Below are 16,466 nucleotides of genomic sequence, written 5' to 3' on the forward strand. Positions count from 1 at the left end.
ACTTGTAGAACTCGCCCTCTTCCATGGATTCAATAACGTCTCCATTTCCAAGTGCAAAATCTTTCTTCAGGATTCCTTTTTCTATGTGAAGTGTTTTGCATTTATCTAGGCCAAATTCCATTTGTATGTCCTTGGTGTATGAATGTGTGATTTGTAGGAGTTGATGAAGTTGTTTTTGTGTGGATGCATAAAGTTTTATGTCATCCATGTACATGAGATGTGACAGTGTATACTGTGTTGTTTTTTCGTGTCTGATATTGTAACCATATTGTGTGTTGTTTAACATGTTGGATAATGGGTTCAGGGCTAAGCAGAACCAGAGAGGACTCAAGGAATCTCCTTGAAAAATTCCTCGCCTAATAAAAATTTGGTTTGTTTGTATGGAAGTGTTATGGGCCCTGAGATGTAGTGTTGTTCTCCAGAGTTGCATAGTGTTTTGAAAGCATGCAATGAGTGATGGATGTATTTTGTACATGTGTAGGATATGTAGCAGCCAACTGTGTGGAACACTGCCGAATGCTTTTCTGTAGTCTATATATGCCACGTGTACGTTTCTGTGTTGTTTGTGTGCTTGCCGTAGAATGACTGAATCTATGAGTAACTGTTCTTTGCATCCCCTGTGGTTTCTACGGCAACCTGTTTGTTGTTCCGTAAGAATGTTGTGTTCTTCAACATGTTCGTATATTTTGTTTGCGATACAGGATATTTATTATTATTATTAATATTATTACTATTTATGGCACATGCGCATTTCTATGCTTTCTAATACATGGTATTGGAATTTAATTTGAACTTTTGAATTTTTGTATTGCTTGTATTCTATTTTCTGCATTTTTTCTGTTTGAGTTCGTTTAACTGAAGATGGTTATTTAAGATAGTCGAAAATGTTATTATCACATTAAATTACTGGATTGTTAAAGTGTTGTTTATATATATTAGGAGGTGTACAACAAGAGCTAACCAAAAAAGTGATGGAGTATAATTTTGACTCTCTTTGGTTGCAAGTTTTTCTGGTGAAACACTATGGAAACAAGTGAATCTTTGTACATTACATCAAATTTTCTGCCTACAACCCCCACCTAGGTTCTTCTCACCTGTACCAATGGGTGGTCTGCCTTACAAAGGCCCAAACTTTGCCCCAACTGATTTCTCGTCTATGCTGAAATCCTCTGGTTCAGCTACCCAATGCTGTTTTATTAATCGTGTGTGTAGCATTTCTAAATTGCACAATTCTGCCACACCTATTGTACATTATTACTCTTCTAGATACCTCCATCTATTTTGTACCGGTCACTTTATTGGCATCTCTCCCAGTATCACTCTTCCATATTGTTAACTTCTGTTGCCTCCCTATTGTATATATGTACACCCAACTACACGTGGAATTAATTGTATCATTTGTTAAATCAATAAGTGGTTCCTGGCAGAAGCCCATGGATCCCTCTCTTCTCTTATCCCTCTCCCTCTCTTCCATTTTCCTCTTCCTCCATCCTCCCATCCTATACCTTCTCCTTTTTCTAACTACCTCATTCCCTCCCCTTCTTCCTAAAAGGCCATACCTTCGAGTTTGGCCTTATCTTTAACTACGTGTATGTGTACATTACATCAATGTTACTGTGCAACTCTCTCACACTCAATAAACCTGAGCTGTGGGTTGCGCTGTTTAAACTTTTAATATCATAGTTCGCACAATTATGTGACAAAAACATAGCAGTGTCAATAGTGTTCCAATGTTTGTTTTGCTTGTTTTGCTATCAATTATTTCTGTGTATATTAATTCTGTTAATTTCATTTGCCATAGCCATTGTATATCATATTTATTTTGTAATAATGTATAATTTTGTATTTTTTTTTATATTTGTACCAATTTAAAACAATTTAAATAATGTTTATGTTCCATGCCTATGTGCAAAGAGCAATTTGAAAATGTGTTCTGTCTCTACAGTTCTAAGGTTCTATCTGCTGTACTACCTGAAGATGATGGTTATATGCTGTTGAAAAGTATTTGTCAATTAAACACATTTATCCATAATGCTTACAGTTTCTTAGATTTATCTTTAATTATTAATAAGTGGTATTTCTTTTTGTTTTATCTCATTAAAATATTACATATTTTATAACTTGTAATTTACATTTTTTGTAATTATGTAATATAATTTTTATAATATAGTTTTTTTAAATACAGTGATGCCTCTTATAATGTACTTAATCTGTTCTAGGTGCATGTCCGTTATACGAAACGCATTTTCCCATAGAAATACATGTTAAAACAGCTAATTCGTTCCACAGCATAAAATAACCGTACTGTATCATAAAAAAAATGAACATGGGGTGCGTTCTTTTATTCCTCCGTGTAACTCTGCGAGAGCGACATCCATTAAAAAATTCCTGCGGAACGCGTTCCTAAATTTTGGTGGGAATGCACGCCGTCGAACGGCAAAAACAGCTGCTTGTAGCAGTAGTTTACGGTGGAAAGCAACATGGCGTTCTCCATGGCTCAGATAGTTTCGTTTCCGGGTCCATTATGTGGTTTTATGAATGAGAATTTAGAAATTGTGAAAGCACAAGTTAGCGCATGCGGTGATGTAAGTGTCTTTACGAATTTTTTTTTCGAGGCTATTTTGAATTCTCTTTCAACAAATAATCCATTTTATGGTTATATTTTAAAATTGGGACTCTTCTTTTGCCTTTTAAAGCTCATATTTAGAAATTATAGATTCCTCCATTACGATACTATCAATAGTGCGGGCACCGCCATCTTTCTTTCTTTCACCATCATTCCTAAATGCCCAAGGTCTGTATAAGGAGGTCAGGACATGCGTGACCTACTTCTCGAGCCGTCATTTTGGGGTATTCTGAGTCGCATGTTTTAAGCAAACTTGTACGAGCAGTCAGTTTTATATGGCATTAATTAAACTAAAATTGCATAAATCCAGTGATTTCCAGTCAAAATTATAATAATAATTTCGGATGATTATGCATCCCCAATTTTATGTAACTTTTCAATCAAATAGTTTAAAAGAAACAATCATCCACATCACTCGCTGTCGTGAATGAAACTAATTAAATAGGTGCTAAAACTGATGCAATTATGTATATAAGCACTTGGTAAAGTAATGCAATAACATAAGTTATCCAAAATTTTATTTTAAAGCATTTACCAATACGATATTAATGCATTAAAAAATAAATACTGGACTAACGTTTAATTAATGAACATTTTTGGCTTTACAAAGGCTTAAACGTCATATTTTCCTAATTATATAAAATTTAATCAAAAAGGATAATATTAAACACAATTTGATGATATTTTTAACAGAGCTTATCCAAAACATAACTTCTTTCTCTGTAAACACACAAGATACAAATATAATAAAATACCATTTTCGGAAGTCGGTAGAAGGACGCATAAATGAGTTTTTGCTTCCATACAGTTTTTTTACATTCAAAGTACTGTTCATATCTTTGGCAAAAATATGTAATCTCACTGACAGAAAAGTTGAGATTAACAGTTCTAACTGAGATTCTTCGAAATGAAGCTGAACAACAAATAATTTAATGTGAGCTCACGTATACACTCAAACCTGTTTTGTGCGATTATTATTTGTGCGATTTGTTTTGTGTGGTATATGAAAATTTCAATCAAATTGGAACATAATTGACTCCTGTAAAATTTTTTAAAACTTTATTGGATGTTTTCTATGACATCAGCAGGTTTTTTCATTTTTTATTCAGTAAAATTTTTTTCTTACGTTTTTTTTGGTCCCCCCTTCATTTTAATAGCATAAAAATCAAAATATTATGTTATATTTGAACAGATGAGGTAAGTTAGCTCCCCTCCAGCTTTAGACTGTGGGTGTGAAATTTCATGCCTTGTTAAATGAAATAACACTTTCTGCAGCTATATTTATCAAATAAAATCATTTTTTAACGATTATTTTTAACTTTTTAATGTTAGATCTGTATTTAAGTGGAAATAATTAATTAATATAAAAAATAAAATTCTTAGAGGATTTTTTTTCCCATTAGGGATTGCAGAAAAAGGCCCAAGGAGTTAAAAAAGCAATTCCTAGTTATTTCGTAAGATTTTGAGTTATTTTCTACGTGAGACTTTTTTTATGCGGTCCCATCCACCGCATAAAAAAAAAGAATACTTTTTAATTGTGTTGCGAAAACTATTTTTTATAGCTACTCGTGAAGTTTTGTGCAATTTTTTTTTTTTAATGCGTTTTCTTTTATGCGGTCCCCATCCACCGCACAAAAACAGGTTTGAGTGTACATCTCAAAGACAGTATCTATAGAAAAATACATAATATACACTACTCTCACATAGTTTAGAATGTTCAGTTGGCTGCCACTTATCCTGTCTGCAGTTCTGCACCCATTTCACTTTCCTCTGCTTATCTGCAGGAAATCTAAACAATCGAAGGTCAGTAGACTTACTTTTACAATTAGGTGCCACAGAATAACCCATTGTTCAACATTCTGAGTACGTATGTACATAATAATAGTTGACTCATGCAGGGACCACATATGGTGATCTCTATCGATATGTCCCAACATGGCCGCTGCCACATAGAATCACGGGAGTGTGTCCCAATCTTCTTATACAGACCTTGTAAATGCCTACAAACAGCAGCGCACTCCCGTAGTAGCGGAGACACAGAGCAACCGCTATTAAAGAACGTACCCATGGAGCAGTCACCAATTATGCCGGAAAGTTCGTTGTTCACAGCCAGTTCGTTGCTCGAGTCACGTAACGGACAAACAGAAAGTCCGTTGTTCGCAGCGTCCATTATTCGAGGCGTACATTATACTAGGCATCATTGTATATATTTTTTTTATAATAAATAAAAAATAAATTTTTAAAATTAAATATTTGCATTTTATGTTTAGGTAAATTAGGAAAATCATTTCATAAATTACCATTTTCAATCATGTGGTTCTTACCAACCCCAGGAGAATCAAGTATAATTTTTCAGGTTTGCTTTTTTTGTATATTTTTTATTCTTTGTAATCTTATTAATAAAAGAAAAATTTTGATTGTAGCACTGTCATACTGTTCTATCTCTGTAAGGTAAATGCCTTACAGAGATAGAACAGTTGACACATTTCACAGTGCCATTGAATTTTTTTCTTCTTTTCTCTTAATTTTTCTCTTCCTTTTTATTTATAACTTTCCTACAAACGCGTTACAAATTTTTCTATAAAATATAATGAAAGTCCACAATTTTTTTTCAAATGACTAGAAAAGTTTCTTTTAGCAAATGAATGTTTGATGTCACTGCCTTTAGACTAATCTGCCACTGAAAACATAACACATTTAACTTCATGTTCAGTTATTTAATTTTAGAAATAGCAAATTAATAAAACAATTTAATTATTAAAAACACAATTTAAATAATGATGTGCAACTGGTTAAAACTGGCAAAGCAATGTTGCTACCATTTAATCAGCATTCCTTTACCTAAATTATGGTAATTTATTTTATCATTTCTGATATAAAACCTAATGCTGCATAAATATTTTGAAAATATTTAAAAATCCTATTGATATTTTCCATCTGCTTTCAATATGTCTTTGAAATATGATTATTGTCTCTTGAAATATATCACTTTAATTGTTCTGTTATAGCCATTCAACAAAACCATTCAACAGCCAGATGGCTGAGGCAGTTGAAGTGTATTGCTGTAAGGGACCTAGAATTGAATCTGGGTGAGCAACATCGCAGGAATTTTTGGGATTGGTTTGTCCTGGATATGTTGGGTACCATCCCTTGCCACTAGGCTGTCCCATTGAGGGCTTGGCCAAACCCATGATAAATATGATTAAAAATGCTCTTTTAGTCATATACACAGAGATTGTAAAAGTCAAAAAACTTACAGAAATATTATATATGTGTAAATAGTAGTGATGCCACAAATATTTGGCTACTTTTTTAATATTCAGTATTTGGCTGAATGTTGCGTACTATTCAGCCGAATACCGAATACTAAATCATGGGAAAAAAATGCACATATTACTTAAAAATGTATTTATTTTAATCACAAATTATTACATTTAATACTTAAAATCTATCAGTGGTAAGTTGTGATGAATGAAAACAATTTTTTCAGCATTTGTTGATAGCAAACGATTGCGCTTTTCCTCATAAACTATACCTGCTTCTGAAAATAACCTTTTACTATATACACTACTGCCGGGAGACGATAGATAGATCTTAGCAATTTCTGTCAGGCTTGGATACTGTTTTGCATTTGCTGACCACCACTTGTAAAGGTCTGTTGTCCGACCTAGGTGAACAGTTTCATATAAAAATCAATCTCATTTGCAATAACACTTTTCTTCTCCACATCCTTATCATTTTGCATATTTTCTGTAGCAATTTCCTCAAAACAGTTCCAGAAACTGTCATGTATTTCAATGGTTTTATCATTTTCATTAATATTTCTTTTCTTACGAAGTGGAGAAGAATCATCATCGGTATTAGTAGACTCATCACAATTAATTTTCAGATCTTCTAAAAGAACTTTTTGTTTTGCTCTTTGCATTTGAACTAATCCCAAGAAACTGGTTTTGAAACGTGAGTCAAGAAAAGTGGCAACCAGATATTTGTCATTCTCATCAAAGTTAAACTGTGTTTCAAGCTCAAATTGTGTTACTAATAGGACTATTAGTAACACAATATGATGTAACAATGGACATAATGCGCGTCATGACATGATCTACTAGCAAATAAAACAAATGCGCCCACGGCATTGCTACCGCACCCACCACAATGAGACAGGTCGTAACCTGTCACCGGCGAAATGTACACATATTTTGCCAAACATTTGGTGCTTCAGCTGAGAGCGTAGTCAAATATTCGGTATTCGGCAAAATCACTATTTGTGGCATCACTAGTAAATAGTATGCATCAAGTTTATAAAAAAATTGTATAAGTATATGGGAGCCACAAGTGGCTTGTGAGCCATCATTTGGCCATCATTGACATAAAGTCTTGGAACTAATTACAAATTTAACATTGAAAATAGAACTCAAAGTTCAAGAATTCAATGTTTATGAAGGGTTCTTGATCCCAATTATTCATGAACACCAGGGATCATTACATATGGTTTTTAAATTCATTTAATAACTCTTTCTTAATGAGGCTACCGATTGGTTGGTACTAGTGATTGCAAATTTACTGGATATTACTTTACCGGTAATTCGGTAATTTTATTCGGAATTACCGGTTTATTGGTAATCTACTGGTAAAATCGTATTAAGAAATAATTTAAAACGAAACTGAATTACTGATAGAATTATTGAACAACCATTTATTTTCAAGTTTTCTATCAGTTTAGACAAACAATATTCTTATAATAGTAATTATTATGACATAACAGACATTGAAATAATGCTAATTATTAATCATGTTTTTCTTTATTTTGAAAGTAGGCTCTTAAAAAACATAATACATTTAGGGTCTCGTCATCTAATCTAGATCTAATTTTTGTACAAATGGCAGCTGCATTAGAAAAAACTCTCTCGGAACCAATACTAGTTGGACATACTGTCATTAGAGCATTGAAAACCTTTTTAAGATACGTTCCTTGTATTTTTTGCTCTACGAAATAATTCATTTCTTTCTTAACTGTATTTCTCAAACTTTTAAATTTACTAATATTACTGTTATCAGTGTCTACGCTTGTTTGATGTTTAATGAATAAATCCAATTTCTATTTCATTGTTAAATTTTATTGGAGATTTTTTTCTCGTGTCGACGTGAGAAGTTGACGGTGTGGTAAGTAATAAATCTCTCACCAGAATCTGAGTCTGAACTAGGGTTTCTTATTTCCTGGTGTTTTTCTTGTCCCCGGATTCCGGGATAAAAGTGAACTATTTTCCGGGATCCCAGGAAATCCCGGGATAGAATTAATTATTTTTAAGTTATACAAAATATCTTAAAATCAAATGATATAATTATTTTTCATTTTTTAAAGTAATTTAATACGTTCTGTAACCTCCAAAGTCATATTAATAATGCTGTGTAAGATATATATTAAAAATTACTTTTGAATTACATTGAAATTTTCACAAATAGAAAAAAAAATCATTAAAGTTTGCTGGAAACTGCATACAAAAAAAAACAATGCTTTGAATTAAGTTGAAAATTGGAAAAAAATGGACTTAGATCAAACTTCTAACTTAGAAGGCAATTTTCGTTTTTTAAATAAAACATAATATAAAAATTTACAATAATACTTTGTAAGATTTTACAAAGCAAGGATCGTCAATATTCTGATCACTCAATGTAATTCTTATTTTAGTAATGAAAAGTCTTGCTACTGAGAATGCCCTTTCCGATTCAATTGACGTGAGTGGAATTGTTTTTAATGCATTCAAGAGAAGACAGATGTTATGTGATTTTCACCTGTAGCCTGGAAGATTTCTAGTTTGTTTTTGAGATTGTAGTACAGTAGAGCATCGATTATCTGACTCAATTGGGGACTGGGGTTGGTCGGATAACCGAAAAGTATGAAAAAATACATTATTAGTATAGTGTATTAGGCCTGGTTTAAATACTAGCCTCCCTTTCATGGTCGGGCCAGTGCTGCCAGCTAAAACATGCAAAAATTTAACAAAAATAATATTAAAGTAGCCAAGACATAACCAAATATTGTAGCGCCACATCACTAGCGGACGTTTGAATTTGCCGACTAGAACGCGGTCGGTTAACCGATAAGTCGGTTAATTGGGGGTCGGATAATCGATGCTCTATTGTATTTCTTTTGCTCTCTACTATTCTTGATTTATCTACCTCGACTGCTTTAATAGAAACATTAAGCTTATAGCTCAATAATTCAGCAGTTCGTTTGTCTTTAATAATCAGGTTTATGAAGAAAAATTTCACACTTGCACACTTCGTACTCATTTAAATCCTTGCCTAATTTGCACAACCTGATGTTATGCAGTTTTTGAAGCTACTGGGCATGGTTGAATATTAATAGAGCATAAGCACAATTATTCCAGATATTACAGGTTCTGACAAGTAAAGAATTTTGAGAGTCCTGCCACAAATAAGCTACATATTAATTATTGACCATTTGTGACATGCCATAACGAGCAAAAATTTTAAAAACTAAGTTTAAAATTAATAAATACAAATGTATTCTGACAGTTTATGGGTTAATTATGTTTTTTATTGGCAAAGTTTCCTCAACCTTAACACAAAATAAAAAAAATTGAATTTTTAAAAAATTTGCGGGATTTCCCGGGATAAGAAAAATTTTCCAGGATAATTCCCTGGTTAAAAAAACAACCAGGATCTCGTTTGAGAGACCCTAGTTTTCTTGCTATGGTATGGGGTGAGAGAAAAAAGAAATCTTCTCACGGGAAATACCCGTGGGAATTTTAGAAAATAAATATCGGGTTAATTAAGATGGTTTTTTTACCGAAATACCGGTAAAAAAATTAATTACCGGTAAATTTACCGGGGTATAATTTTCCTATTTTATCGGTAACTGGTTTACCGATATACCGATAAAATAGGAAAATTATACCTCTGTAAATTTACCGGTAATTAATTTTTTTGATTGCATTACCGGTTACCGGTAATGCAATCACTAGTTGGTACCCCCCAATTGTTAAGCAAAACTTCAAGGGTACCAATTCGTAGGCACCCTAGAAAAATCGATTTTTATAAAATTTATCAACAACAGATGTCAGCACTTGATGGCAGCGTGTTGTCTATCATCTGTTTCATATATTTTTGTCCAGTGGTGTTTTGTTGACTTAAAAAATTTTAATGAATGCTTTTTTTCCTTAATTTATTTTTTCCTGATAATTTTTAGCATATTCATTCAATAATATTACTATAATAAATTCATTCATGCCATAATAAGTCAATGTCTTATAAATATTCAAGTTGTGATCTTCAGTTCTGACATTCTATGTAGTTTTTATTTTTTATTTTAATCTAATATATCAGCAAATGTTACATGTATTACTACTGGTAATCATATGTTTATTACAAATTTATATTGTTGTTCGATATGAATTGAATAAAGTATATTAGTTGATAGCAGAATAAAGTTTTGATTTCAAACAAATGTTGGATATAATGTTCGATAATTTCACAACAAATAAACGTACATGCATAAGTGTTATATAGAGTTGTACAAAAGAATATTCTACATCTTTCTGGCTCAGTGCCAGTAAAAAACTAGGTAACTAGACAATGTTAATTTTGACAAAAAGTTACAAATTATCAAGTTTAAATGTCAGTTCTGATACATATTATTTTTTGCCTTATAAATTTTTCTAATAGAATGTGTTGAAAAATATCATATTTAAAACTAAAGACATTAATAAATGTATGTGATTTTTTTCATATGAATATAATGATAATTTGATTTTTGGTGAATTTTTAAAATAATATCATCTGACTGACCTGTATTGCCTTAGGACAGATTACAAAATAAACATAAACAAGCTGGCAGGTGTAAAGGGTTGAAATATAAATTTATTTGAAATTTATAATTAATATTTTTGATATTCATTACTAGAATTCATTATTAATATAATTACATTTTTTTTATTATATGTAGGTGAGTTTTTATGCCAGTGTTATAATGTTAACAACAGTTTTTCTGTGGAAGATTTTTCGCAGACAATGCCACTACGAAATTCCTGCAAGAGATATTAGCAAAGGGCATAGTTGGTGTGTAATTGATATATTTTCCCAGACAGCATATTGCATCATTTGCAAAAGTCTGATTGTTGATGGATGGTATTGTGATTCATGTGGAGTTTATGCTGATCAGTCATGTTTTAAGAAAGCAGATAAAAGTGTTTATTGCAAATCTTTATCTGGAGTTGGAAATTCTATGAAGCACCATTGGGTGAAAGGTAAGTGAAATGGATATGGTAAATCAAATCAAATGTTATTTAAATGATCTAATTACAAAAGCATTGTCATCAAGCAAGTTGGAATTATCCATATGTAATAATATCCCTAATTAAAAGCAACAATATTGAATTGCCTAAGAATAAAACACAAAACAATACATGGTTATAATAATTCAATATTTAAGAAATTTGTTGTGAAATAGATTGACATTAAATGAAATACATTTATAAAAAAATTTGAATTTAATTACCATTAGCTGAAAACTTTCTTTATTTTAAAATTATCATTACAATTTTTTTCTTGTATGTTTATAAAATGCTTTATCAGAGTGCATCATAAGATGCATGTGTGACAAAAACTTCCTGTAAATGTTTTAGTATTTTTAGTCTTCTTTGAGAATTTTTTAAAAACCTTCTGAAAATGATACTATAGTTATTCATATTTATATGAATTTATCTTAATTTATATTGTGTATTCTATTTCAATAAAGCATTCTATAAATGTTTTACTCAAACAGAATGACAAATGCTTTTTTATTAGTGTTTTTAAATTGAACTCTCTGAAAGTAACATACAGTAATGAGCAGTAGTTTCTTGTGTTTATGATAGAAGCATTGGAGAAATATCTGAAATTATTTTTATTTCTTAAAAAACCAATTATAAAAAGCAGTTTTAATTATTGATTTATACTTTATTCTTACTGCATATTATTTTTGCATAAAAAATTTTCCTGTGCAAGAATAGTATATACTGTAGTTATATTTTTTATTTAAACATAAACATCCATGCATTGGCAGTTTGAACCTTATAAGTGTATTGTACATGAACAGGACTTGAAAGAATGTCTTATTTTAAATACCTGCAATACTAGGTTGTAAAATAAAAACATTTAATTGGAATTAAATATGCATTTCTGGAAGAAACAAAAACACATCCTTCAAAATTATCTACTAAATAAATTGAAACAAATATATTAAATACGTTATTATAACTATGTATTATAAAATCCATCAAATAGTTGACTATAAACTACATATTTCAAATAAAAAGCCTTTTATAAATCATTAAATTTAATATAAATCAAATAAATTTCAAATAAAATATTAAATAGTTATTAAAAATATTTTTGTATTTGACATTTTTATTTTATCAGGAAACTTAAAATCTGGAAGTATTTGTGATGTCTGTGAAACAAATTGTGGTACAGAAGATTGTTTAGCCGATTTTCGTTGTTGTTGGTGTCAAAGAACAGTACATTCTGATTGTCTTCAAAAAATGTCAGAAATATGTGATTTAGGTCGTTTCAAATCATTTATTGTTCCTCCATTTTGTGTGCGTTTGAAATTAGTAGGCATTAAAGGAAGACGTCATTTAGTAGTTTCAGAAGTTCGACCACCTGTATTTAAGCCATGGAATCCATTGATTGTAATTGCTAATCGTAAAAGTGGAAATAATGAAGGAAGTTACATTTTAAATGCCTTCCGATCAGTTCTTAATCCTGCTCAGGTAAGTTTTGAACATTTTAGTTTAGTTATTGTAAAATCATTCTAATAAGTATTAATACAGTCAGTTTGTGTTAATATGAATTGCTAAGAGAACAGTAGTTAGTTCACTTTATTGAAAATTCATATTAATGTTTTTTCAGGGTCAAGGTCAAGGTTGTATAATTAAGGCTTAACAGACGATCAAAATCTCTAAAATATAATACAATATTTTGAAGTAATTTACTAAATAAAGTTATATAAAAATAAATTTATTAACAAAAACAAATTCTAAATGATTTTTCAAATAAAAAATAATGGAGAAGATGGTATTCATCATTAAAGTGTGGAGCAGTATATCAGAGAGGTTAAAAAAATAAAACTGAAAAAGAAATTCAAATATAAACATCTTACGAAACCCTATACATTACAATAAAGCTACACCAACTGCCATATAACATCAGGCTATATGTTAGTGATAATAATTATAAATTACTGATTAATTTGATCATAGAGGGAGGCATTAGGCACCATCTCATATAATTAAATTATAATTATTAAATTTAATAATTATAATTTAATTAAATAATTTTAGATTAAACTGGAAAAAAAGAATAAGCCTGGAATGGGACCTGAACACTCAACTCCTTAGTGTAATTGTCAATGCATCTGCATGGCAAGTGGGAGTTGTGGGTTCAAGTCCCACTGGGCCAATTCTTTTCTTCCAGTTTAATCTAAAATTATTTAATTAAATTATAATTATTAAATTTAATACGAGATGGTGCCTAATGCCTCCCTCTGCGGTCAAATTAATCAGTAATTTATAATTATTATCACCGACATATAGCCTGATTTTGTACAGCAGTTAGTGTAGCTTTAAAAGTAATTCATAATTTTATTCTGTTGAAAATTGTTTGAAAAAGTATAAAATATTTTTTGTGGCAAAAGATAAAAAAGGAGTTAAATATGGTGCAAAATAGCCACAACTGGCATTATGTATGCAATTCTTGATATGCAAACTTGTGTGTGTTTGCATGGAATTGCATCTATTTAAAACAGTGGATGTCCTTAAACCGTAACTCCTATTTTCTGAGTACAGTAGAATGGTCTGCTAAAACCAGATGTTTGAATCACTCTACAATTGGAGGTCAAACTTGTCTTTGCTTACTAGGAGAAAAAAATGTTCTACTCAAAATAGAACTTTTATTACAGTACCATTTTGCTTTTTAAACTTTTTGACATGAATAATAAAATCATTAGTGGAAATAGGATTATTTCTTGGGGGGTTATGAAGGTAATTTACAGTTTGGTTTAATGAATTCTGGTAAAACTTGTTTGCTTTATTGTGTAAAAATTAATGTTGTGACAATTGCATTTTGCTGGGTTTAAGGTGAGTCAACTGTATTTGAATTCCTAAATATTACTGAACAGAAGTAAGCAAATGCTGTTTACCAAAAATAAAAGCATATTCAACCAAATTCAACTATTAATTTAGAATTAAATCATTATTTTTATAATACAAAGATTAATTTTACATATAATTTTTATTAAAACATTCTACTGACTCAAAGAAAATAAAAGTTTGTATACTATCAATTTCAAATATTGAATCTAAAATGACTTATATTCCTTTATAACTTACTATGAGTGAAAATTTTTTTTAATATTTGTTATATGAGAATTTACAGTTTTACTATTTGTTTATCACTTTCAACTTACATTATTTAGTTACAATAAATTTAAGGCTATAAAAACATAAAGACAAAACAAAATTTGAAATACTGAAGTTACATAATTTTTATTATATTTCATATAAATTATAATTTGAATTATAATTGTAATTTAAAATGAATTTTGAATAAGTTGTTTTATGTGTACCAATAAATAAAAAATAATAAGGCTGTTTTACTTATGATTTCATATAACAATTCATTACAGGTAATTGATATACATGATGTGTCACCTGAAAATGGATTGGAGTGGTGTCATTTAATATCAAATCATACATGTCGTATTTTAATTGCTGGAGGAGATGGAACTATATCTTGGGTTTTAAACATTATTGATAAATTAAAAATTGAGGTATACATTACATTTTTACATTTTTCTAATATTATATTTTCAAATATCTTAGAATTAAAGATATTTCTATTATAAACATGAAGCTGAATATATATCACAGTTATCAAAATTTTAAATTGTTTTAGAATTTAGCAATTAAAGCAATTAGATTGTGCAATTAATTGCTAATGACAATCAAATTTATTTTGGATGAATCAAAATAGAAATAATGGAATTTAGCTTTCAGTTTCATTTTTAGTTTTTATTCAGTCAGTGTCATAACTAAGATTTTGCTCTGGGAGATGATCTCAGAGGATGTGTTTATCACTCAGATTGCTGTCTAGTATTAGCCTGACTCACTGCTAACAATTGAGCATCCTTTATATACCCACCAGACATACGTTCTATAATATTCTTGATAAATCTAGAAGGAAACTTTGAGAACAATCTCAATATCTAGACTATGATCTTTCATCTAGAACAATCTACAATCATTTAGTATAAGTAAGCAATTGATAACTGAGCATTCATTTTTTTATTATAATAAGAAATGAAATGATTGATATTGAATTATTCATTAATAAAATGTAATTTTAGATTTGTCGTTTAAAACAAATTTTTTTTTTATTTCTAAAGCCTCTTGGTATCCAACACCCACACAACCCCATAAGTGTGCCACAGAATTTAGAATTAATTATTTGTTCTGATGAGATCATAAAAGTTATAAAACTGCAGTCAAAGTTGATTTTCATATTATTTGACAAATAATGTTAACTCTTAAACAGATCTAGATGTTTTCATTTTTTTCAGTGTAGATCTAATTCACAAAAGCTATTACAATATATTTTTTTAACTTTCTGCCCTATAGATACTAAGGGATCCTTTTTTTTCCAGGCCCATTTTGGGTTCAGCCAGACCCACAATAGGGCAAGTTGTGAGAGAGGGAGACCCTGACATATCTGGGACAGAACATCCCTGAAAAATTCTTGGGGTTTTTACTCTTTCTGGTATTTGATCTCTAGCTCTCCAGATTGGTATGCTGATGTCTTAAACATACTTATTAATGCATTAAGAAATGAAATGAAATGAAAGTGCTTGGAATAACTTATTCCATTTACATATTTAACAGCTAAACAATTGTAAATGAAAACAGTTATGACTCAGAGATATGTAAATGTTTACGGTTGTGATCTAATTGCATATCAGATAATGCTACAAAAGTGCCTTAAAATTGCTACACCAGTATATTATAGAAAAGCTCTCAGTGGCTCACTACATTCAGAATTTTTAAGTATCCATTGTTTGGAAGTCTTCAAACATCAGGCAAGTCTTTATGACACAGACAAAGACATTATGTACACTGACAGAGTTTGAAAAAGACTGCATCTTCAGTCTGAGGGAAACAGGATAGTTGTTTTGCCAAATTGATCACTTTCTGGACTGTTCTGACATGATTGTGAGGAGGTATTGGAGGTGATACAGTAGATACACTAGGGAACATGTGGGAAGGCTCTGGAATCTTCAAACATACCTTTAAGATAGATGAATGTCTGATTGTGAGACAAGTGTGAATAGCTGAAACAACATCTTTGTCCACTATCCAGAGATAGATGGAAGTCTTGCTACAGAACTGTCTTTTTCTTTACTATTGGCAAGTGACAAGCAGAGACAGATTTGTATACATAGTGATTGCTGTATGTTCTGCCATTAGCACTCCAACATTGTTGATTTTGCTTGCAGTGGTGCCATGATAGAGAAGCATGAACTGAACAACTCATGTACAAGAAAGACTGTACACTAAGTGTTTAGCCAGCAGAAAAGAGGGGAAGAAGAAGGGAGAGGAGATAGACAGTAGAGAAAGATAGGATCCCTCTGAATGGCATACATATGGTTACAGTATCCTCTATGTTTGATGTTGGCGCACAGTTTTTATGCTGCAAGGCCATAGTCCCCAAAGGGTCTAAAAGAAAACCCAAGTGTAGCAAACACCAATAATTGAGTGCCGCCATGAATAGCTAAATGTAGAAGTTA

The 16,466-nt window shown here is 30.7% G+C and overlaps 1 protein-coding gene across 3 annotated transcripts in view; it reads left to right on the forward strand.

Annotated features, from left to right (window-relative positions):
* Window positions 1-16,466, forward strand: part of Dgkepsilon (diacylglycerol kinase epsilon) — a 107,115-nt gene that overhangs the window by 39,185 nt on the left and 51,464 nt on the right. For 2 of the 3 annotated variants that reach the window (XM_067272324.1, XM_067272326.1), the window contains exons 2-5: window positions 4,897-4,982; window positions 10,593-10,893; window positions 12,047-12,399; window positions 14,313-14,456. In XM_067272324.1, coding sequence (XP_067128425.1) covers window positions 4,897-4,982; window positions 10,593-10,893; window positions 12,047-12,399; window positions 14,313-14,456 — 884 coding nt within the window. The remainder of the gene's footprint in view (window positions 1-4,896; window positions 4,983-10,592; window positions 10,894-12,046; window positions 12,400-14,312; window positions 14,457-16,466) is intronic. The other variant, XM_067272327.1, reaches the window with a different exon arrangement.

This window comes from Centruroides vittatus, unplaced genomic scaffold, assembly GCF_030686945.1.
Source record: "Centruroides vittatus isolate TY-2023 unplaced genomic scaffold, ASM3068694v2 contig_436, whole genome shotgun sequence".
In the NCBI taxonomy this organism is placed as follows: domain Eukaryota; kingdom Metazoa; phylum Arthropoda; class Arachnida; order Scorpiones; family Buthidae; genus Centruroides; species Centruroides vittatus.